Source organism: Anolis carolinensis, chromosome 4 (genome assembly GCF_035594765.1).
Source record: "Anolis carolinensis isolate JA03-04 chromosome 4, rAnoCar3.1.pri, whole genome shotgun sequence".
NCBI lineage: Eukaryota > Metazoa > Chordata > Lepidosauria > Squamata > Dactyloidae > Anolis > Anolis carolinensis.
In genome coordinates, this window is record NC_085844.1 from 139,928,937 (window position 1) to 139,954,332 (window position 25,396).

The 25,396-nt window shown below is 39.8% G+C and overlaps 1 protein-coding gene and 1 long non-coding RNA gene across 3 annotated transcripts in view; one reads left to right on the plus strand and one right to left on the minus strand.

Annotated features, from left to right (window-relative positions):
* The window catches only part of pax1 (paired box 1), a 31,595-nt gene extending 25,093 nt beyond the window's left edge, over positions 1–6,502 (plus strand). Inside the window, exon 5 of one of the 2 annotated variants that reach the window (XM_062977925.1) lies at positions 3,840–6,502. In XM_062977925.1, the coding sequence (XP_062833995.1) occupies positions 3,840–3,940 (101 nt within the window). In that variant the 3' untranslated portion in view covers positions 3,941–6,502. The remainder of the gene's footprint in view (positions 1–3,839) is intronic. The other variant, XM_062977926.1, reaches the window with a different exon arrangement.
* A 5,401-nt stretch (positions 6,503–11,903) lies between these two features.
* Positions 11,904–14,085, minus strand: LOC134298281 (uncharacterized). The gene is made up of 2 exons (XR_010005283.1): positions 13,032–14,085; positions 11,904–12,206 (listed from the first exon to the last, which is right to left on the minus strand). It is a non-coding gene; the product is annotated as an uncharacterized LOC134298281 (long non-coding RNA).
* Positions 14,086–25,396: the final 11,311 nt, after the last annotated feature.

The window sequence follows — 25,396 nt, forward strand, 5'->3', positions numbered from 1 at the left end:
AGGCTAACTTAGGTTTTCTACTTAATTTACTTAAGTTTTCTGTTGATTGGAACTGAGGAGAAAAAAAGGGATTGAACCCAAAGGAAAATGTGTGTTTGGAGAAGTGTTTGAAAGGAAAAGATTCCACAATTTTCAGGATAAAATTACAGGCATTGCTAAATTATTCTGTCATGAGGATCTTTTTTGAATACAAGTTCTTTTCAAATGAGAGGAATGCTGGATCAGGCCCGCTTTATGGATCAGTGTAGAGGGGCCCAGGGCCACACAGCCCTATATCCCTGAATATCAAGGCAGAAAATCCCACATTATCTGAGTGTGGACTCAGACAACCCAGTTCAAAGCGGCTATTGTGGGATTTTCTGCCTTGATATTCTGGTATACAGGGCTGTGTGGAAGGGCCCCCAGAAATACAAAACAGTCACCAGTGAGTGGATAGGTGGCAAACAAAAATGGTGGGGTTGTGAAGAGCGAAGCTGGATGTTGAACCCATGCAGTCTGTATTTAGTCAGTCTTAAAATAGAATGAGGTTAATCACAAAGACAAATCCTTGTCTCAGGGTGCTTCCACACAGCCATATAACCCAAAATATAAAGGCAGATAATCCACAATATCTACTTTGAACTGGATTATCGGAGTCCACACTGCCATATAATCCAGTTTGATGTGGATTTTATACAGCTTTGAGGAAGGGACCTCAAACTTCCCACCTCCTACTATGATATCAATAAAGTCTATGTCCTTTTGCCTTAGTTGTTAATTCAGAATTACATTCCACTCTCTCTTGGCTGCTTCAAAAACCGAGTATTGAGATATAACCTGCTTGAGAACGATGCCCCAACAAATTGGGTGTGATGCTACATTTGGATTTAGTAGATTCATTTTAATTGGTTTTAATATCTTTTGGTTTTTCATTTATAACTTTATAAATGTTTTAACTTTTTGTATTTTACCATTTGTAAGGTGCCAATATTAGAAAAAAAGATTAGATATTAGATATATAAATGAACAATATAATATACTGAAATATAATATGTAATTCTTCTGAATTGACCCCCCACTCTGCCTATCTATTTTCTTACCAAAGGAAATCCATTGGTGAAGAGAGAAGGAATAGCTGCTACATTTTGACTTTTGATTAGTTATATGAAGAATCAGGAAACACCTGACTGTATGAAGAATCAGGAAACACCAGCTCCCCTTACTACCTGGCTTAGTAAAAAAGCTCTGGGGAACTTGGCAGCTTGTACACTTCTTTGTGATACTTGATGAAAATTTTCAGCTGACTAAATACACCCAGGCCCCTTCTACACAGCTGAATAAAATTCCACATTATCTGCTTTGAACTGGGGTATATGGCAGTATGGGCTCAGATATTTCAGTTCAAAGCAGATATTGTGGGATTTTCTACCAATATTCTGGGTTATATGGCTGTCTGGTAGGGCCCCTAATCCTGTCTGGTCTTAGAAGCTAAGTAGGAGTAGCATATAAAAGAGAAAGGGAGAGTCATCCTATAAATGAAAAAGGCCAAGTCTGACCCACAGCAGGCCATTTTCCTTTCTCTGCCTATGGTTCATGCTGAAGACATGGTATGTTACGTAAAATGTCATAACTGTAAATGTATATCTTCAGACCTTCTTGTACACCTATTGAGGATCTTGGAATGAACTTTCATCAGGCAAGATGGGCTGAAGATAGAATCTGCTTTCTGGGGACATAATGGAAAAGACTCCTTTCTGATTTGTGGGCATCTGCTTCTTTCCATGCCTCATACCATTCCAACAAGGTCCTCAATCCCATGTCATAGTTTTAGTTTTAAACAAGCTGTTGTAGTGAGGAGCAAGTGAAGATGCCATTTTCTACTTGCCCAATTAGAGATGTCTAAATATGAATCCAACCCAGTGTATGTAAGCAGTACCCATTCAATATTAGTAATAATAGTCTCACACACTACTTTCCAACTGCAATTATATATCTCATACACACTTATTAAGGAAGAGTGTCAAATCCTACCTCTATGGCAAGTACAATCTTTTATCATATATACATATGGAAACTTGTGCATCTTCTATTAAAACACTATATTCTATATTGATATTCAAACATTGCCTAAGTAACTCTTAAAACATATTAAGGACTTGCTATTTGATGTAGTAAACCTACTTCAGATTAGAGGCCTTGAGATTGTGACTGAACCCTCCCCCAGATAATAACAAACTGAAACATTCTCTACAGATTCAGGGCCCTTCCACACAGCCATATAACCCAGAATATCAAGGCAGAAAATCCCACAGTATCTGCTTTGAAATGGTTACCTGAGTTCACACTGTCATATATTCCAGTTCAAAGCAGATAACGTGAGATTTTATTCAGCTGTGTGGAAGGGGTCCCAATTCAAAGCATATATTTGGATTATCTGCCTTGATACAGTAGAGTCTCACTTATCCAACATAAATGGGCCGGGCCGGCAGAACGTTGGATAAGCGAATACGTTAGATAATAAGAAGAGATTAAGGAGAAGCCTATTAAACATCAAATTAGGTTATGATTTTACAAGTTAAGCACCACAACATCATGTTATACAACAAATTTGACAGACAATATGCAGTAATGCTACGTAGTAATTACTGTATTTATAAATTTAGCACCAAAATATCACAATTTATTGAAAACATTGACTACAAAAATGCGTTGGATAATCCAGAACATTGGATAAGCGAATGTTGGATAAGTGAGACTCTACTGTATTCTGCGTTATATGGCTATGTGGAAGGTCCCTAGGAGATATTCATTGGAAAACTATCCCAAAATGTCCCACAAAATAAAATGTTTGCAATTTAATAAAAATTTCCCATTTTTTAATTATGGATCCAATTAGGACAGGACATTTATAACCCAGGGACAAAAATTGTGTTACAGCGTTTAATGGGTTGTGTTGTCGAAGATTTTCATGGCCGGAATCACTGGGGTGCTCTGAGTTTTCCAGCCTGTATGGCCACGTTCCTGAAGCATTCTCTGCTGACGTTTTGCCCACATTTATGGCAGGCATACTCAAAGGGTGTGAGGTCTGTTGGAAACTAGGCAAGTTGGGTTTATATATCTGTGGAATATCTAGGGTAGGAGAAAGAATTCTTGTCTTGTTTAAGGCAAGTGTGAATGTTATAATTGACCACCTTGATTGGCATTGAATGGCCTGGTTGCTTCCTGCCTGGGGAATACTTTGTTGGGAGGTATTAGCTGGCCCTGATTGTTTCCTTTCTGGAATCCCCCTGTTTTGAGAGTGTTGTTCTTTATTTACTGTCCTGATTTTAGACTTTTTAATACTGGTAGCCAGATTTTGTTCATTTTCATGGTTTCCTCCTTTCTGTTGAAATTGTCCACATGCCATGAAAATGAACAAAATCTGGCTTTCAGCATCGAAAGCTCTAAAATCAGGACAATAAATAACGAACAACACTCAAAAAACAGGGGAATTCCAGACAGGAAACAATCAGGGCCAGTTAAAACCTCCGAACAAAGGATTCCCCCAGGCAGGAAGCAGCCAGGCTTTGAAGCTGCAAGGCCATTCAATGCTAATCAAGGTGGCCAATTGCAACATTTTCACTTGCGTCTAGTAGAGGATATTCCACAGATATATATATATAAACCTCACTTGCCTAGTTTCCAACAGTCTTCACAACCTTTGAGGATGCCTGCCATAGATGTGGGCGAAACGTCAGGAGAGCATGCTTCTGGAACATGGCCACAGAGTTTGGAAAACTCTCAGCAACCCTGTAATGGGTTGCTTTTTCTAGGGCCATCAGCCGACGTGCCTAATGCCTGCCTTGTCTCCCCCTTCCCAGCAGCCGGGGACCGGAAGCAAGCCGCCAGCTCGGGGTCCAAGGCTCCCTCCGACGCCCTGGCCGATCTCCACGGACTGTCAGTTCCAGCCTCCTCATCCTAGAAGGGAGAAAAGCGGCCAAGGGCGCCTAACAAAGCAAAGGAGACACTTGCTTCAGAGGGTGGAAGGAGCCGGAGAAGCTTCCCTGTCCTCGCTGTGGCCAACGTGGGAGGACTGGTGTCGCCGCCGACAGGCGAGTCTGCGCAGTCCGGCGGGGGCCACGCGACCCCTTCCCCTATGTCTTCGTGGCGCAGTCCCGCCCACGCGGGCGAGACAGGAGCCGGACTGGCGGACTTGCGTTTGATTGACTGGCACGCAAAGCTGCCCCAAGGCAGGCAGAGAACCAGCAGAGGGTCGCCTTTGGATGTACGAAGCCGAAGGGCACCCCAATGATGACCTTCGAAGGAGTTGCAGAGAAATCTAAATGGCACCTCCTCCCTGTCCAAGACTGTGAACAGCAGCGACAATAATAGTATCATGACTTTATTTTTGAGTTTTATACAAATGCCCTTAGCTTCCATTACAGTCCGGGCCCTTCCACACAGCCATGTAACCCAGAATAATAAGACAGACAATCCCACAATATCTGCTTTGAACTGGTTATCTGAGGCCCCTTCCAGACATGCCCTCTAACCCAGGATCTGATTCCAGGTTTTCTGCTTTAAATTGGATTATTTGACTCCACGCTGCCAGAAAGACAGAAAACCTGGAATCAGATTCCAGGATTTAGGGCCTGCCTGGAAGGGCCCTGAGTCTACACTGACATATAACCCAGTTCAAAGCAGCAAATACAGGATTTAATTCAGCTGTGTGGAAGGGGTCTCAGTTGGTACTATTTTCCTCTGTGTGGTTTTATTTCAAGTGGGGTTGACTCACATTATCATGGAAATGAAATACAGGTTTGGCATCTCTTACTTGAAATGCTTGGGATCAGAAATGTTTTGGATTTCTGATATTTTCGCCATGGTTTTGCAAAATCTGTATTTGCAGATATTTACCTTATGGGATATCTTGGAGATGGAACCCCAGTCTAAACATATAGGCCCCTTCTACACTGCCAAATTAAATCCAGATTATCTGCATTGAACTGGATTATATGGCAGTGTAGACTCATATAATCAAATTCAAAGCAGATAATGTCTATTATCTACATTGATAATCTGGATTATATGGCAGAGTAGAAGGGGACATAGCCGGAAGGCAATTTTATATGCACTCTTTTAATAATTTTGTGCATGACACAACGTTTGTGGGCACTGGAGCAACAGAAAGGGAAAATGTCACTATCTCAGGCCCCTTCCACACAGCTGAATAAAATTCCACATTTTCTGCTTTGAACTGGAATATATGGCAGTGTAGACTCAGATAGCCCAGTTCAAAGCAGATAGTGTGGGATTTTCTGCCTTGATATTCTGGGTTATATGGCTGTGTGGAAGGGCCCTGGATCTACACTGCCATATAATCCAGATTATCAAAGCAGATAATCCACATTAACTGCTTTGAATGGGATTATATGAGCCCACACTACTGTGTGCAAGGGCCCTCAGGTACCCATCTGGACCATTTCAAACTCTGGAAGATTATGGAATTTTGGATAAGGGATGCACAATCTGTACTTGGATCGAAACCAAACGATTTTCACTCAAGAAAGTGTCACAAAGGCCCCCTTCCACACAGCTGTATAAAATCCACATTGAATTAAATTATATGGCAATGTGAACTCAAGCAACCCAGTTCAAAGCAGATATTGTGGATCATCTGCCTTTATATTCTGGGTTATATGTCTGTGTGGAAGGGCCCAAAAAGTTTTTTTTAAAAATGGGAATCAAATGATTTTTCTATCCCATCCTATTTTGTTACAGTCATCTTTATTAAATGTGGGTTCCATCAATAGCAAACACTGGGAGACTAAACCAAAGTTTGCTAGATACCTTGCAAATACAGTTTTTGGACCAGGGCTATTTCATTGTGAAGAATTTTAAAACTGGCATATGAGCACAACTGCATTATAATTTTCAATGTGTTATCGAAGGATTCCATGGGCAGAATCACTGGGTTGCTGTGAGTTTTCCAGGCTGTATGGCTATGCTCCAGAAGCATTCTCCCCTGACATTTCACCCACATCTATGGCAGGTTTTTATATCTGTGGAATGTCCAGGGTTTGTTTGTTTGAGGCAAGTGTAAATGTTTCAGGAAACAGCCAGGTTTTGAAGCTGCAATGCTAATCAAAACAAGGCAGCCAATTGCAACATTCACACTTGCCTCAAACAGACAAGAGTTCTTTCTCCCACCCTGGACATTCCACAGATATATAAACCCCATTGATTTAGTTTCTAACAGTGAATGCGTGCCATAGTTGTGGGCAAAACGTCAGGAGAGAATGCTTCTGGAACATGGCCATACTGCCCGGAAAACTCACAGCAACCCATTATAATTTTCCTCTTTCTTTTCCTTATGCTGATTGAACAGTATTCATAAGATCTTAACATCATAAAATGCTCAAGTCTCCCTTTGTCAGTTATAAATTTGCCTCTAATCCTTAATGTAAAAGGGCAAGTAGCAAGTCCCCTCTTCCCAATTTTATATTTTTATAACAAGCCAATAAAAGACTGATAAGAATCCTGATTGTGTCATTCCCTTTCTGACCTTTTTTCTGTGGAAAAGTGCCTTAAGACCAAATCTTAATTGCATTTATTTAGTAGTACATTCAGCTGATTTCAATAGAGTTTCCTCATGACTGAGACAAGAATTCAAGTATTCAATATTTTTGAAAAGCATAAACGTTAGTAATGAAATGTAAAGGTCAAAATCTATATATAGCACCAGAACATTAATAACTGTCATAGTACTAACACAGCATTAGTAATTACCTCCCTGACTGGATCTACACTGCCATGTAATCCAGTTTCTGAATCCAGATTATTTGCTTTGACCTGGATTATGTGAGTCTACACTGCCAAATAATCCAGCTCAAAGCAGATAATCTGGATGAAGAAACTGGATTATGTGGCAGTGTAGATGGGACCTCAGATATTAAATACAACTTGAGTAGTCACATAAAAATAATGTACCACCACATATCAGCAATCAATACGTTATCAAATGTTGAAGCCAAATTTTGGTTGTGCTGTGTTATTATCAGTAATAACAGTAAGGCCATGGACCATATTTTAGTTCTTGCAGACCACTGGTGGTCCACGGACCACAGGTTGGGAACAACTGTCATAGAGCATGGTCTCCAAACCTTGCCAATTGAAATGGATGGGTACTTGAGCTCAAAAACATAAAAAGAGTTTCACTGGATCAGATCAAAATGTCATTTCTGTGCGCATACACTGGATGAACTGTTGCATGATAGGCAATAGCATTTTCCTATGCATTCTATATCTATCACCCCTAAGCAACAACGCATCATAGGAACATACACAATATTAAAACAAAACATACAGGAAAGAAATATCTGAAGTCGCTTCATTCACAGTCAGAATTTAGGATATCAATATAGCTTTTTTTGTGTGTCAGAAGCAACTTGCGTCACTTCAATATAGCTAAGAAGGTGGTGAGAGCTGTGCCTTGATGACTCATGTTATGATGATGATGATGATGATAATAATAATAATAATAATAATAATAATAATTTTTTGCCTGATATCATCATAGGCATACATTCTTTTGACAACTTCTGATTAGAGCAGAATCATTGAATCGTTTTGAATAGTAAGTCCAGACATAGCTCAATCCATAAATGGATCTACTTTAATGGTCACTGTCTCCATATACAAAAAATACTAAGAGATAGAAGTAGATTTCTATTCAATGTGTTGTTGAAGGCTTTCATGGCTGGAATCACTGGGTTGTTGTGAGTCTTCCGGGTTGTATTCTAGAAGCATTCTCTCCTGATGTTTCACCCACATCTATGGCAGGCATCCTCAGAGGTTGAGGGGTCTGCCATAGATGTGGGTGAAACATCAGGAGAGAATGCTTCTTATAGAACATGGCCATACAGCCCAAAAGACTCACAACAACCCAGATTTCTATTCTTCACTTTATTAGGGGAACTGGGGATTTCTTGATAGACGTTGCTACAAGAAAGATAAAATAGCAGAGGATATAATGAAATAAGCTGAGTTACTGTAAATAACAGAGGAAACTATGGGATACAGTAAATGTCAGAAGCAGGGATTTCTGTGGCATTTTGAACTACTGGAACAAGGGAATTGCTTTCAGAATACATCACAAGTGTGGTTTTGTGGGAGGACCACTTTGGCAAGTTGCTTCTCTGGGTGGATAGGAAGAGGGTCAAATCCTCAAGGTCAGAGGTAACCTTACCACTGCTTGCAGGAAGAGATGGAGAAAGGTAGTATGAATAGAGTCTCTAATGTTGAGAGGCACTAAAGGTTGTCCTGATAGTTGATAAGACATATTCATACAACAACTGAATATACAGGACTGATGGAAGACCTACCAAGCCCACTGTTCATTATTCTTTTTTACTGATCTATGTGGAAATGAAGGATATTAGAACAACTATGAACATACTTGAATACTCCGAGATCCACATATGGGAATTGCTGATCGCTTCTAACCAATTTGTTTTGAGACTGTCTGCAGCTCTTATCTTGTCTGGGTATAGGATCACAAGAATGCATTATTGGTGTGCACTGATAGGCAAGGGTGTTGATGGTTTCTGCAATACCCAAGTCAATTAGTATATTTGAGGGGATAGATGGATGCAGATTGTGCTTTGTTGTATGGACTTCAAATAGAACTAAAGTGAAGGAGTGCCAACAATGGGTTTCTCTTCCACTATCATCCTTTATTTTTTTGAAGCTGCAGTCTAAATATCCCAAAGGCATGAGATTTCATCTGATCTTGGAAGTTAAGCAGGGTCAGTACTTCACTTGGGCAGGAAAAATGGAATGCAAAGATACAGAATGGAGGACGCCTGGCTCGACAGCAATACATGTGAAAAAGACCTTGGAGTCCTCGTGGACAACAAGTTAAACATGAGCCAACAATGTGATGCGGCAGCTAAAAAAGCCAACGGGATTTTGGCCTGCATCAATAGGAGTATATTGTCTAGATCCAGGGAAGTCATACTACCCCTCTATTCCACCTTGGTCAGACCACACCTGGAATCACACTGTATCCAGTTCTGGGCATCGCAATTGGAGGGAGATGTTGACAAGATGGAATGTGTCCGGAGGAGGGCGACTAAAATGATAAAGGGTCTGGAGAATGTGCCCTGTGAGGAGCGGCTTAAAGAACTGGGCATGTTTAGCCTGCAGAAGAGAAGGCTGAGTGGAGACATGATGATAGCCATGTACAAATATGTGAGGGGAAGTCACAGGGAGGAGGGAGAAAGCTTGTTTTCTGCTGCCCTGGAGACTAGGACGTGAAACAATGGTTTAAACTACAGGAAAGGAGATTCCACCTGAACATCAGGAAGAACTTCCTCACTGTGAAAGCTGTTTGGCAGTGGAACTCTCTGCCCCGGACTGTGGTGGAGGCTCCTTCTTTGGAGCACCCCTCTGTCGGGGGTGCTTTGAATGCGATTTCCTGCTTCTTGGCAGCGGGTTGGACTGGATGGCCCATGAAGTCTCTTCCAACTCTATGATTCTATGATTCATGGTTGAGTCATGATTGTCAGGGAATGGGATTCATCAGCCAGGCAAAAATAGCAATTCCAGGAAACATTTCTAAATTATTTATTTCTTCCACCCATCAAAAAAAACTTATGAAAGAAATCTAAATTAAAATTAAAATAATATTCCAAAAATGCTGGGCTGAGGATTTGCTATGCCTTTTAGTAGATTTGCATTTTAGTCAACAACTACATTATAGATTTAAGACAATATATGGCAAGACTTCCATATGATGCACGTTCACCTCTCCCAGTAACATCTATATTACATGATCTTGCTAGTATCAAAGTCTTCTTGTGATTAAGCAATACAGACTGTGGCTTGAAGGCCCCCAGCAGAAATATTTTTTCAAAGGAGAAAAGGATTATGGATTGTTTCACTGGAAAAGAGGTATTTTGTTTCCTTTACAATTTTTTTTGGTAAAAGAAGGTGTTATACCAAGAAACTGGACCCATTTGGACAGAAAGGATGTCTTTGGACTGTGAGAGAAGTTATGAATATCTTCAATGATAGAATTATATTTTATTTATATTATATTGATAGTATTTATAACCTGCTATCTCGCTCTCAAAGGAGATTCAAAGCAGCTTACCAAAATAAAGGGAGCTTCTGTTTTAATTCACACATTTTTTTGGATTATTTTTGGTTGCAGCCATTAAAAACAGCATGTTTTTTTTCTTGGAAGGATATAAAGTGACCATGTCCTACGTAAAACCTCACTTTATGTATAGTATTCTTTCACCCCCAACAATGCCTGAAGACATAATGTTAAACCATTTGATGCGAGGAATTATTTAGATATATGCTGGCCCAATGAGCAATGGAAAGAGGTTCACTCTTTTTACTTAGAAAGGGGATGAAGGCAGGGGATGACATAAGGTAATTAATTACATCAGTAGCAGTAGGAGCCCCCGGAAGTGCAATAGGTTAAACCCTTGTTCCAGCAGGACTCCTGACTGACAGGTCAGCGGTTTGAATCCGGGGAGAGTGGGTGAGCTCCCTCTGCCAACTCCAGCTCGCCATGCGGGGGCATGAGAGAAGCCTCCCATAAGGATGGTAAAACATCAAGACATCCAGGCGTCCCCTGGCCAACGTCTTTGCAGACAGCCAATTCTCTCACACCAGAAGCAACTTTCAGTTTCTCAAGTCACTTCTGACGCGAAATAAATAAATAAATCAGAAGCAGTGACCCTTTTGCAATTTATTTGCAAGAATTTAATTCATTAGATCTCTATTACTGTATAGTACAATCCTAAATCAAATAGGTGTTGCTTAATTCTGCTTAATTCTAATCTAGGGGATTAGAATTAAGCAGAAATTTGTTGGCAAGCAGAGATATCCTTCTGTACGCTTCTGTCAGCAGAATCTTTTTCTGTTAAAATAACTTTTTTCTTCCAGATGATCTCAGAAATCTACCAGCACATCTGTTCTACTGGCTGCCGATTTGGAAACAGAAGAGCTTCAAAGAAGTGGAGAAGGAGCAGGATGAAGGAGGAATTAGTTATTCCAGACCGGAACTTTCTCCAGACACCATATGCGTTTGTGTCACAAAGGTCAGAGCAAGGATGATACTAAGTCAGGAGTCCTCAAACCTTTTAAACTAAGTCCAGTTCATGACCGCCTTGAGTCCCCTCAAGGGTTGCAAAAGGCGGGGTAAAAATGAAGTAAACAAACAAACAAATAAATAAATGATCCCTCAGACTATTGGGGGGCAGACTAGTTTGAAAAAAAAAGGAACAAATTCCTATACACACTGCACATATCTTATATACAGTGCAAACCCTCCCCTCACAAAAGAACAATACAATATTTAAAATGAAGTACAGTTTTAACCAACATAATTTCAAAGGGAAGTGTGGGCCGGCCTTTGACTGATGAGATAGTCAAGTTAATTAGGATTGGTGTTGTTGTGTGCCTTCAAGTTATTTCAGACTTAGGGCAACCCTGAGACTAAAGTCTTGAGTGGTGGCTGGTTAAAGGACCTCAGAAGGCCGCATCTGGCCCACAGGCCTTAGTTTGGGGACCTCCTCTTAAATAAATCCCATTATGAGTCTAGGAATAACTTGGCCTAGTCATAGATTAATTGTTCTTTGGCCATCCTGGTAACCTAGCGTTTCACTTTTAAAATCTCATATTACTTTGAATCAATGTTTTTTTTTTTCATCTTCAGGACCACCATATTCCCAAGATGTGACTGGTCTCATAAATCTGCACTATTTAGAGTCCCCTGTTTAGAGTTCCCTCAATCTTTGAGGGCTTTCTTGTTAGGTTAGTTTAATTTTGAAACTCCCTAGCAAGCCTAGAACTTCCATTAGTGTTTCTAGCAAAACCATTGTTGATTTTATTGCTGCTGCAGATGAAATCTTTTTATGATTTTTGGATTTATTTCAAATCCAGTTAAAAGTGTTTATTGTGCCTCAAACGGCACAGCCAATTTTGTCATGCAGTGTGGTTTAGATTTAGGTCTTGCTGAAGCGCATTAAGTGGCTTAACTCAGACTTTCCCCAACTCTGCTTGATGCACTTTGAGCAAGCTTTGGTGGGATGTATTTTTGTAGCTACTGCCATTTGATGTCGGCTTCAAGCTGCATTCAACAGTCACTGTAGATGTGCCCTGGGTCTCTTCTGGACTGATTTTTCTTGAATTCTATCCATGCCTGGTTGCTTCTCTGCCTTATGGTCAGTCTAAAAGAGAATGTAAGAACATGAGAAACAGGAAAGATTCTTATCTTTTGCAATCTTTTCAGAAACTGTCAAGCAACATGATACTTTATCATGCTCATTTAAGCCATTTAAACTTGTGTTTTCTTTACCTTTCATCAAATGATTTCTTATAAGTTATAATGATTGACATATAATTTTCAGATTTTGTGAGGTGGGAATTTTATTGATTTTATAAGTATCAAATGTTCTGTTTTCATTTTAAACTCCAGTTCTTTTATATTTGATTTGGAAGAATTGGGTAAATATGAGGGCAGCCACATTTAAAGATTGGAAAGCTGGGGAAAGCTGTTGCTTGGATTCTCTATAAATGTAAAACTTCCTCCAAGAAAGCATTTTATCTTTATTAATGTGAATCTTTAAACATACATGGTTTCATGTGAATCGGCTACACCAATGACAGTATTGTGGTTCTCACTAAGGAGTATGACTTGCAAATGTTAATTTGGCATTTGAAAACATGGGCATGCACATACATGTATATATACACAGTTACTTTTCCTATCAGTTCCTGTAATCTGGAGCCACTTCAGTTCTGGAAGCTAATTCTAAACACTGAAAGCCTCAACACATGTTTCTAACCTGTAGTATGCAGATCAGTTTTAAGTAAAAAAAACCCCTGTAAGATTCAGTCTAGGAGCTAAGCATCAGTATGACTTTTGGTAACACCCCCCTCCTTCTGCCTTTCTTTACAATTGTTCATCTTGTCAAAGAGATAAATCAGATTATTAAAAAGTGGCTGGTATCCCTGGGAGCAGCAAAATGCACTAAAAACAAGTAAAGACATACCTAACGGTGGACTTGCCAGGTCTGCTGAAGGACTCTACCACAATGGCAAGTTGGAAATCTCAGCTGAAGTTGCAAATGGAGTCTTGCAACAAAATGCTGAAGCATGAAGTACTTCTGTTTAGTTTCACACACATAATGATATCATATTTTCCCAGTTTTCCTATAATGATAAACAATTTTTATTGATTAGCCAATTGGCCTTTTCCTAACACACAATATAAACACAACGCACCAGTCCATACTCCAGGAAATAATGCCCAACTGCCCACTGAAAGGAAGGATGTTAGAGACAAAGATGAAGTATGTTGGCCACATAATGAGAAGACAGGAAAGCTTGGAGAAGAGAATGATGCTGGGGAAAAAGGAAGGAAAAGGGAAGAGGGACCAACCAAGGGCAAGGTGGATGGATGGTATCCTTGAAGTGACTGGCTTGACCTTGAAGGAGCTGGGAGTGGCGATGGCCAATAGGGAGTTCTGGTGTGGACTGGTCCATGAGGTCACAAAGAGTCAGAAACAATAAATATACAAGTACAAGTACAGAGAGAAAGTGGGGGTGGCCAACTTGTAACCAAATATACCTTAATCTTAAGTACAGACATTAGATGTCCTTGTCCCCCTTACACTGCATACTAATCTATTCAATATACTCTAATCTCCTTTTAGATGCTTTATAAAGGGCAACTTTGGTTGTCAAAACGGGGTTATAACCACAGTTTTCCTATAGTTAGCATTTCCATCAGTTAGCATTTCACACCCACAAAGTGTGGTCAATCCTTATTCAGCTGTTCTGGGCATGTTTCTACCTTCATTTTGGTGTGGGATGCACATTGTTGTTTCATACTTGATTTTCCATTGATAAATTGAACTATGTCATTTCTATTCTGGTGACATTTCAGAATAGCTGCTCAGAATGAATGAGGAAATTATTCTTTGAGACAATTAGATGTTTTTCGATACTTTTTAATCTATGCATCTCTCATACCTTTCAAGCCATTGTGTTCTACAACCTGCACACATCTTGTTATCAACTCTTTCCCCCATTCAGTTAATGTTCTGTCCAACTAAATTCTTGAAAGGTTGGGATCTATCTAATCTATCTATTCATTTCTTACTGTGTTATATAACACAATGACTGTAACTGTTCCCTATACTTAATGAATGTATTATTTTGATAGTGATTTGTTTACTTGCTGTACTTCTCACAAATCTGCATCACTGTGCCCCTATATTTCTCCCTCTCTGAAAAAGACTATAACAGAATCAGCACTTTGAACTGAGTTCAAACGTGGTTAGAGAGCCACTGAAACTGTTTCAGTTCTGACGATATATGATTTGAATACCAGATACCCTTTAAGATATGGCAGTTTTATTTCAAACTAGCTGTAGCTCCAGAACCATTTCAAAGATGCTCCAGGTAGAGTGCATTGCAAAAGTCAGCTTGAGAGGCATTCAGGATCTAAATTGCTGAGACCTAGTTTTTGTGTAACATAAATTAGCTAGCTCCTTTCTCAAGCAAGACCCACATACTCCAGCCAAAGACTCAGGCCACAGTTTATGAGATCTGATATCAATCTGTGACTTAGGCTCCTTGAAATCAACCCAGACACTTCATGGGAAATGCTAATCACAAATATTGGTGGGCACATTGCATTCAGTTATCTCCTTACGGGTTAAATTACACTGCTCATTCAATCATTTTGCTTGTTCAGACAATGAGGGTAGGTCAGGAACAGGCAAATAATCCTTTCAGCCCGTCCTCTCTGAAGTGACACTGGAATGAAGGAGAACGCTTTAGAGAGATATCAGTTACCCTGCTAAGTCTCTACAAACAGGCACACACATTTGCAGCTTAGTAATTTTAGCTTCTTCTCCTTTGGGAGGCATTCTTTTCATGTTGATAAAGGGAAGAAACAACAACAGCATAGGTAAGCAAATTTTCTGAAGGTGAGCTTGTTTATCTTTCAGCAGCACCATTTCCTGAAGACAGAAAGATGGGCAAAATGTACTCAAAAGGATACTTATTATACACAATGGAGCACAATAATGCTGTTTTGCTGTTTTTATAGTCATTTAAAATTCTTTATCAAATACATTTGTCCTGCTTCACAAATTTTAAAGAGACACACTTACTGATATTTGTAAGGTTCTCCTTACTAAAGAGATGCCCAGCACCCACAGTCCAGTGCAGACTTTATGTAGTGGTATTTTAGAGAATAAAAAAAATTGGGTGTCCAGACAATCTATCGCAATTCCTTTAATAGGTGACCAGAATAGTCAACACCAAGTGCACTATGGTCCCAGTTCACAAATGCACAGCAAGCACTGACCTTTTCTCATCAGCCCATTCTGAATACATTATGTACAGCCAAACTATTGAACCAAACAGCTGTATATGAATGCAGGCATCATAGCACTTGGGGAGAAAGATTTCACTTTTGCACAAATACAGATGAGAGGATGACTGATATGTCAGAGTAGTCAACATGGGGAAGTATAGTGAAATCTATTTTTTTAAAAATTGAATGCATAGCTCAGGACATTCATATAAGCCAGTGGTTCTCAACTTGTGGGTTCCCAGATGTTTTGGCTCACAACTCCCGGAAATCCCAGCCAGTTTACCAGCTGTGGGGATTTCTGGAAGTTGAAGGCCAAAACATTTGGGGACTCACAGGTTGAGAACCACTGATATAAGCAATTTCTGGGATACAAAGGAAGTCTGGTTGGGCTCTTGTAGCTCTGGCAGTTGTATAGAAGAATGTAATCCAGCAGATGCAGCTTGTCATGGTGTGGAGACAAAAGTATCACATTCTGAAATACACTCTTCTTCCTAGGCGATCCCTCATTGCCCAAATATGATGGCTTTCCAGGAGGTTTTTTTGGAAGATGCCTGTGTGTGAGTTTTTTTAATGTGTCGGTGCACAGTCGATCAACACACAATCTTCACAGAGTGAGGGCCCTAACCAGCAGCATGGTTAACATGACGATGATGGCTTCTCAATCTGCTGCAGCCTTCTTCTACCTTCACAGCCGTTGTAACATGTACCATGTTATCTTCCTCATGATCCACCGTTGAGGTCTTCAGGTCTTTGGATTGTGCTTGGACTGGAACCTCCCCTGAGGCCCCTCCTGGGAGTACATGACTCTGACTGTCACATTCACAGGTTCATTGGAGCACGCAAGCCCCCTCACAACAAGGTGACAATCCATGTCGGGTGTGTGTCTGAAAAATGCACTATTCTGTATAAGTACAGAAGGCTTGTTCACCTTTGCATCATTCTTCCTATAAGTTATGAGTGTTACACACACACAATATTATCTTAAGCTAATTGATCTTTTTTGGTTTTCTCTTGATTGTGGGGATATTCAAGGCACTTTACAAGAAGAAATATAATAAACAAGATCACAATAACATGAAGCAAATAAAAATTATGACGGATCTAAAAACCAACAGACTAAAAGAACAAACTAAAGCAAAGTTAAATTCCGATGAATAACAAGGCTTCACAACAGCATCTAAAAGCAGACAGTAAGGCGTTAGGCATGCCTCTCATAAAGCTTGTTAAAGATCTTGGACACTGTAGCCTAAAAGTTCTCCCAGATATTCTCCCATATGTTCTTAGATACGTTGTATGGGGGGAAGAGACTGTGGAAATGTTCTGGTCCCAGGATATTTAGAAATTTAGAGATCAAAAATAACACCTTGAACTGAGCATCAAAGCGAACTAGTAACAAATGAAACTACTGAAAGATTGATGTGATTTGATTCTATCAAGTGCCTCCAGATACAGCCCTGGAAGCCACATGTGGAACCAATTCTTCTCCAAAGGCAGTTGTGCAGTCAACTTACCTAGAGATGACAATAACATTAATGTCTAAGGGTGAGTCTTTATCCTCCTGGAAATGGCACTAATGATGTATAAGATGACTTGATTAAAAAGCATTATGGGATAACATTGACACCTCAGCACTGAAGAGGTGAATAAATAGAGGGTTGCTCTGAGACTGTGCACCTACCACTTAAGGACAGAATGCACCATCCAGACAGAATAAAATGTAACTCTTGGATAGGCAAACCAATGGTATTACCATGTTACTTGGTTTTGTTTATTTTACTTCATCCAGCCAAAAGGATAATCCTAATGCCAGTTCAGGATTTCCATTAGTTCGCCCATATCAGGAGATAGGAATGAAAAATAAAGAAGGAACTTGGACCACAGCTGAGCTTTTGCTTCCTTCTCACATGTTTGCATAGTATTACAGACTAGTGCAGGTATCAGCAAACACAACATTGCAACAACTACAGTTTTGTCTACTTTTCCTGATAATGCCACAAATCCCATGCATTCCATTTTGGAAAGAACATGTCAAACCATCAAAGCATAGAGAGTTCTGGCTTAAGTATAAACACCCGATCATTTCACAATGGGGCTATGCAGACTGACATGGATGTCTCTGTTCAACAGGACAGACTTAATACAGGCAACCAGCACTTAAGATTCACAAGGGAGATTACTGCACTAGGCTTATAGTGCCTATTAAAGTTCCCCAGTCATTAATGGAAATGCTCACAATTGCACAGCATTCAGAGCATGTACTTACTTTGGGGGGCATGTTGTAAGCATCACTTTCAACTGACTCACTTCCTCATCCTCAGGCTCCTTGCCATTTTACTTCTAGCAAGAGGACTTATGGCTACAGAGACATAACTTCCCACTTTCACCCCATTCGCTTCCTTAAAAAAACAATTTAAGTAACTACACAGTTTTGTGGGTAATTCCAAACACTGATAGAGAATTGCCTTCTTGATTAAGGATTTCCTTGCTGTTTGCAAGCCTTCCTATATCTGCTTTGCAAAAGTTCCAGTTTACGCAAGCAAGATATGCCAATCATAAATACATCCCTTGCAGAATATTCAAAATAGTAAAAGTCTGGGAATTCAATTAATATGTAAGTCTTTGAAGGGATGGTGCTTGTGAACTTGGAAAATGCAGAAGAAATTACCGTATATACTCAGGTATAAGCCAACCCAAATATAAGCCGAGGCACCTAATTTTACCACAAAAACTGGGAAAACTTATTGACTCAAGTATAAGACGAGGGTGGGAAATGCAGCAGCTACAGGTCAAATTAAAAAAAATAAAAATAGATATTAATAAAATTGCATTATTTGAGGCATCAGTAGGTTAAATTTTTTGAATATTTATATAAAACTGTAATTTAAGATAATAATAAGACTTTAATAAGATAAGACTGTCTAACTCTAAATACCTATGTACTCAAGTATAAGCCGACCTGAATAGAAGCTGGCCAGGATCCTCACTCGAGTATAAGCCGAGGGGAGCTTTTTCAGCCCTAAAAAAAAGGGCTGAAAAACTAGGCTTATATTCGAGTATATATAGTAATTGCGCAAACCTGCACAAAGAATAAGCTCCAATCTCACAAGACTGTGAACTCATGGAGTTGTGTTATTATTCTGTAAAAACATTCAAAAAGGAGGGACATGAATGAAGAGGGAAAATGTTGGGAGGAGTTACATCCAAGCTGCTGAGGGTAAAAGTCGAAAGCGTTTGCAGCTTACTGAAAGCACGTGTAGTAAGGACTGGTGCGATAAGAAGAGTGACTTTCTTGGAGTGCCCCTGCAGTCAGCAAGATAGGTTTGTAATGCCAGAATCTATTTTAGAGTCTTGTGTGGAAATCTCCAAGGACAAGCACAGCTCTCTATCCATCTCTGGTGGTCTGCCAGCCATGCATTCAACAGCACTGATTTTAGACTTGGTTTGTGATGAATTCCCATACATGGCTGTGGTGATGTGTCCTGAGTTTTCTGGGTCGCAATTTGTGGATGCCTGGATTAGTTTAACCATCTGACTGGAATGTTTGGAAATTTCATCAAGCTCTTGCATGAGGAAGCAGCTTCTATTTTCATGCCACACATTGAAATAGGGCATGGGGCAAATGTGTTGTCATTTCTCACCCTAAGTTTGATAAATGAGTCCAAATACAAAGATGAAAGAGAAAAAAAAAATAAACTCAACTGGTTCCAAGTATGCTAAATAAGTATCATAAGGAAATAATGAAAAGCATAAGGCCCCACATTGAGATACATTTGGCATAATCCAGCAAGCATTAATACAGTCAGATATCATGGAAAGCAATGGAATGGAATATAATTGTGATTAATGTTTTCTGGATTGTGCCTTGATAACTTTCAGCTTTAAAAGGAAAAATAACTAGATTGTAGAATGACATTTTGAGAGGCCACTCAGGTTATGACAGATGGTACCCCAGCAACTGTAATCACAGAATAGCTAATCCCCAGTTCTATATGGCTTCTTTTCTCATCTAATATCATTCCATCTTCACCTGCGGACACATGGAAGATATAGTGATCCATCATGACTGAAATGTGTGCTGACTTACATATGCTATGTAACAATGGCATAATCAGCCTGACATTCGAAATTTATTCTTCCAGAGTACTGAGAAGAAGAAGAAAGAATCTAGGGCAAGACAGAAAGGAATATGGTATGCAGGGAAAGTCATGAATTAGAGGATCAAACTGTGGTTGTGGTGGCAGGTCTGAGAAATAACATGGAAACAGCAAAATTTTGAGGAAAGTGATATGCTGGGTGGAGCCAGGGTGGCATAGTGGTTAAAGCTTTGGAATTCTGAATAACAGGGAATCCCCTCTCAACCATAAAAACCAGTAGGTAGCCTTGGGCAAGTCACAATCTCTCAGTCTGAGAGAAAAGCAAAGGCAAATCTCCTCTGAACAAATCTGTGGACTGTCATACTGAGAAATGGTATGAAGGCACACAATCAGAACAACAACTTGCAGAGAGAAAGCATAATTCTAGCACCAACTGAGAGTTTCTAGATCCCTTCAAAGGGCACATCTACACTTAGTTTGGTATAGGGTCAAATGAGCTCTATGGCAGCCAACATTTGCATGAAGCTGATCTGGAGTAACATGGGGCAAAGCTACCTCAGCCAAAGTCAGAGGATAGTCAAAATTCTGTCCCAGAATTCAGACTATCCCCCAGCTTTGGGTCTATCTGAATAATTGGACTGGTCCCAGAATAGAGCTAGTTTCAATTATTCCCACTTTTATTTTGTGTTTCCTGGGTTTGGGCAGCCTGGGGACACAGGAAGGCAGCCACTGTCTCCTCCCACCCTCCATGTTGTAGTAGTCTTTGGCTGGGACACAGGTCCTATCTGTCACCTGTTGCCTGTAGTGACACTACTCAGGGCACTAGTGCACTCTGGGGAGGAAGGGTGGAGAGAAGGAGGTGATTCTTCTTCTCACCCATCCCTCTTTGTCTTGGCCAGCATCACTGCAGGTGATGGTCAACAGATAGGACCCATGTCACAGCCAGAGACTGTGTCAATACAGAAGGTTTGGGTGGCCATCCAGTGGCACTGAACTTCATCTGGTGCTGTTGGCGGTTGGGATTCTCTCCCACCTCCACAGCAGATGGGGAATCCCTGTGTGACATATATAAATGCCAGGTGAGTATATGACATGCCAGATCAGTCTTGGATTACCAGTCAATGTAGTCACAACCTATAGTCTTCAATTCCACATTTCCTTGCTTTAATTCAGGGAAACCTGTCCTTGATTTTCTATCTGATTGAATACTCTAAACTGAGAATCCCACGATTCTACAGGAGGGTGACCAATTAGAATAATAGTGCTAAAATGGTGTAGGTTGAATGGGTCCCAAATACCTCAGGATATTTATTGTGATTTGGAGTGCTATGTGAAATGGGTTTATACATTTGTTATGGCGTTACGCTGTAAGGTCAACACTTGAAAGTGACAAATAAATTCATTTAGACGAATTAGATGAATATATGGAGGAGTGGTCTATTAACCAGGAGATTTTAATCATGGAGCTTTTGCATTCAGCAATCATGTACTGTGCAAAAATTCTGATGCTGGTCACAGACAGCAGGAATAAAGTGCTACCTTCACGCAATGCTGGCCCAAGCATAGTATCAAAAGCTAGGCAAGTTATTTTTGCTCTCCCCATCCTTGACAGTAAAGATACAATAATTTAAAAAGCAAATAGTAACCATTTGCTGCCCTTTCAAGACACTTGCAATTTGCTGCTTGAGCTAACCGCCACACTCTGCCTTAATGGTAGGGCCAGCCCTGCCTTTTTGCCCTTCTTGTGGACACGGCTGCCTCTTCCCCGGGACTGAAAGCTAATCTACATGGACCTTTGGTCTGAGCCAGCAAGCTAGTTTGGCTCTAACCAACACATTGCTTAACTGCATATTTAATGTACTTTGAAAATTAAGGACTATTAATCCACCCCACAGCTTTTTACAATTCTGTTTTCTGGTGCCGTGAGAAATATTTGCTTTGAAACAAAGAAGAAGAAATTAAGAAAGAGACTCAAGTAGAGAAAGGCGTGCGCTCTTTCCTTGTAAAGTCAAAGCAATTTCATGGAGCTGTCTACTTGCCTGAAGCGAAAATGAGCCCCCTGCGGTGGCAATTACTTTGCTGCTGTCTCTTCAAGAGGGACCCTACCGTTTTTGTTGCATTTCTTGGTGGTGATTTCTTCCAGCCAATCGACTCTGAATATGCTACAGAGCAACCCGTGGCGCTAATTGGATTTGATCAAAATGGCATATTTCACAAGCATGACATCATTTCCCTCCCTCTTTCGCAGGCTGACTCCACAACTGGTTTTGATTCCACTCCAAGAAAGGACTCAAGCACAGCTACAAGATGTGCCTCACAACCCTGGCAGCAATTTAGCTGCAGCTTAAAATTTATGACACATCCAAACATTTATATTCATTTAAAGTGAAAGGCACAGGAGACAGTTGAAATATTTTTCACTTGCCTTCACTATCTCTGTTGTTTTTATTATGTAGAAATTGTTGTTATTATTGACAACAAAGAGAGGAAAATCAATGCAAGCTGTAACTTTGCATGATCTGCATAAAAATTAATAACAGTCTAATGAAGCTTTCATTTTTTCTTATTCTAGACTGCAATTTTTAGGCAGCTCATAAATCTCTTTCTAAAAAATAAATTGCCTTGCTGATTTCAGTTAATGGACACTATGAAATATATTAAGCAGACCTCATGATATTTAAGGTACGTCCCATGGAGCAGCAGAAATATTCACAAAGAGTCTTAAACTTTCGATGCTGTAATGCATGTTTAACTTTGTGTGTGGAACAGGCTTCTTGTAGAAAGATGACTAATCAAGTGTAATAAAACAATAAAAAATAATCATAAAAGTGACAACAATGTAGCACTCATATGCAATATAATGAATCTGCTGAAGTATATCTGGAAACTTCCTATAAATCTCACCTCAGTCAGTTATGAACCCAACAGGTAGCTTTAAATGCTATTTTCTCAGACCTGGGGTGCATGCATCTATGCCAGGGATACCCAGACTGAGGCCTATGGGTCAGATGCGGCCCTCCAAGATCATTTAGCAGGCATCTACCCCTAAACTTTAGTCTTCCCTGAGTCTGAAATGACCCGGAGACACCCAACAACAATCCTAATTAATTTGATTATCTCATCAGCCAAAAGCAGACCCACACTTTCCAATGAAATACTGGTAAGTTTTAAAATAATTGTATTGTTCTTTCATGTTTTTTTTTTGCACTACAAATAAGATATGTGCAGTGTGCAGAGGAATTCGTTCCTGTTTCTTTCAAACTATAGTTTGGCCCTCTGTTTAAAAGGTTTGAGGACCTCTGATCTAGCTTGATGATGGGATGCATCACTGACCAGACTGGGGAAGGCACATAATAATAGCAGTTCATTTTCCTGTATAGCTGAAACAACTCCATCTGACCCCTCTTTATCCACCCAGAAGGTGGATAGTCTTGGGCCAGGGAGAATTTCAGATTTGTAGAGTACAACAATTACTTAAGAAAAGAAATCTTAAGAATGGGGCAGGGAGGTCAACAAGCACTAGGCTTATTTTATAGACACAGAATACTGCCGGACTGCTATTTTTTTTTGGGGGGGGGGGAGAGAGGGTGGAAAAAAGTGATGGAAACATTGTAGAAAAGTTACTAATTCTGTATGAATGTTACATATTATAGCATTTTATTAAGTCCCTCTTGTAAAATATAATATAGGAATATTTTGCTCATAGAAAGAACTGTGCTCACCTTAACTGCAATTATGAGGGAAAAAAACAACTATTTATTGCCCCACATATCTAGCAGTTATCATGACTAATATTATAGTAAAGGTATAGGTTTTCCTCTGATATTAAGTCTCATGTGTCTGACTCTGGTGGCTGATGCTCATCTCCATTTCTAAGCCAAAGAGCTGTCTGTAGAAACCTCCAAGGTCATGTGGCAGCTTGACTGCATGGAATGCCTTTACCTAACATTATATATTCTTCTTATTTTGTAGGCGATAACAGCACATTAAAAATACTCACCAGAAAGTCTGGAAGAAGTCACAAAATCTGCTGCAGACAATCAGAGTCTATCCCACGCAGAGCTGAAATCAGGGACTGAAAAATGTGGTGCTCATGTCAGAACAGGGGTAGCGCTGATGCACTTAAATAACCCAAAAACACAGGTAGCCAGAAGGCAAACAAGTAATCACAGAGTAAATTTCATTGTTCCCTTGGGAATACTTGATTTCTACCCTTCTGCCTACATTTTCTGTACCCTGCCCTGGTCTAGCATATTTGCTGGTCATTGCATATTTGATCCCAAATATGCGATGTATATCAGTGTATTCCACTGAACTGGGTGAGAAAAAAACTTTCCTCGGTTCACTTTCTATTGAACTGGTTCCTGGAGTGATTGTGTAGTAGGCTCTGCACAGAGAAAACAATTTGTTGCAATCCACTTTCAAACTGGATTATAGTATCTGTGCAGAAGCACTCTAAGTGAGCTCATGAGAGACCAATAGAAAGATAAATGGGTGTATTCATCTTGGAGAAGAAAGAATTGAGAAATGATATGATGACACTCTTTAAATACCTCAAGAGCTTTTTCAGAAATGATGTTCAGGGTTGTTCTCTGCTGCCCCAAGATGGTGGAGTCAGATCTAATGGCTTGAAGATGCAGAAGAGTAGATTTCGATTGGACATTAGAAAGAACTTCTTGATTGTGAGAACAGTTCAACAGTGGAACCAATTTCCCAAAGAGCTGGTGTGGTCTCCTTCTCTGGATGTCCTCAAAAGGAAACTAGACTGCTGCCTACTGGAGAAGGTTTAATTGGAGATCTGCATTGAGAAGGGAGTTTTACTTGATGGTCCATGAGGCTGCTTCCAACTCTATAATTCTAGTATAGTTTTGTATTGAGCTAGAAAGTTTATTAAAAATCCAGTCCTGATAAGATGAGAACTGCTAAAAATGGTTTAAATAAACATAGGCACCTTGAGGATCACAACAGGGGTGTAACTACAGAGACTGTCTTGCTCAGGGTTTCATTTCATGGTTTATTACTATAACTCCCATACAAAGTATACGAGAAAAAGTTCTCTATCCTGATTTTTCTATGGAATCTTGATTTTTCTGACTTTCAAATTCTCAACTGTCAGTTCTCATGTACTGAGTAATTAAATGTTGCACATAACTGTGTTGACTGCTCTAATGATTATTAGGAACAGAGAAAGCCCATCTGGAACAAGAGCCAACTCTCTCTCTCTCTCTCTCTCTCTCTCTCTCTCTCTCTCTCTCTCTCTCTCTCTCTCTCTCTCCCCCCCCCCCCCACACACACAAAGTGATTAAAGGTAGGCCTCTGCCCTATGCAAGAAGATGGCAATGATCCTATTCCTTTTCTCCTTTCTACGAGCAGTTGGGCCTGACAATAATAAAAATATTATTCATAAGACACAATGAAGAACAGCATAATTATGACCACCCTGCTTGTGGGGAGAAGAAAGTCAACTATTAACAATACAGGAAGTATGAAACAAATTAATATAGTGATGGCAATGTGCATTTCATTAAAGTAATATGATTCAGCTTTTAAAATCTAACCAAAAGATTTGTCTTATGGAAATATAAGATCCTTCACTCTCAGTGGGCTTTCCAGATCATCATTTTGAGCATGCAATAAATCTACACTTTTCAATCACTAATTGTTCAGGATTGTAATGAATTAACTCCAAAAGGGCTTCTGTTGCAGGCATATTTTATTGTCTCAGCACTTAGAATAATATTTTATTGCCTAGAAAATTGTCACTTCTTTTACTAGTTGGTTTTTCATGTTGCTTTTGTGAATACTTTACAAATTATTTGGATTCTATGTAATAATAATAATTATTATTATTTAATTTCTTACTTACCCACCTCTCCTCATGACTCATACTTGAGGCAGATTACAACATTGCTAAAAGCACACAATCATCAGAAAA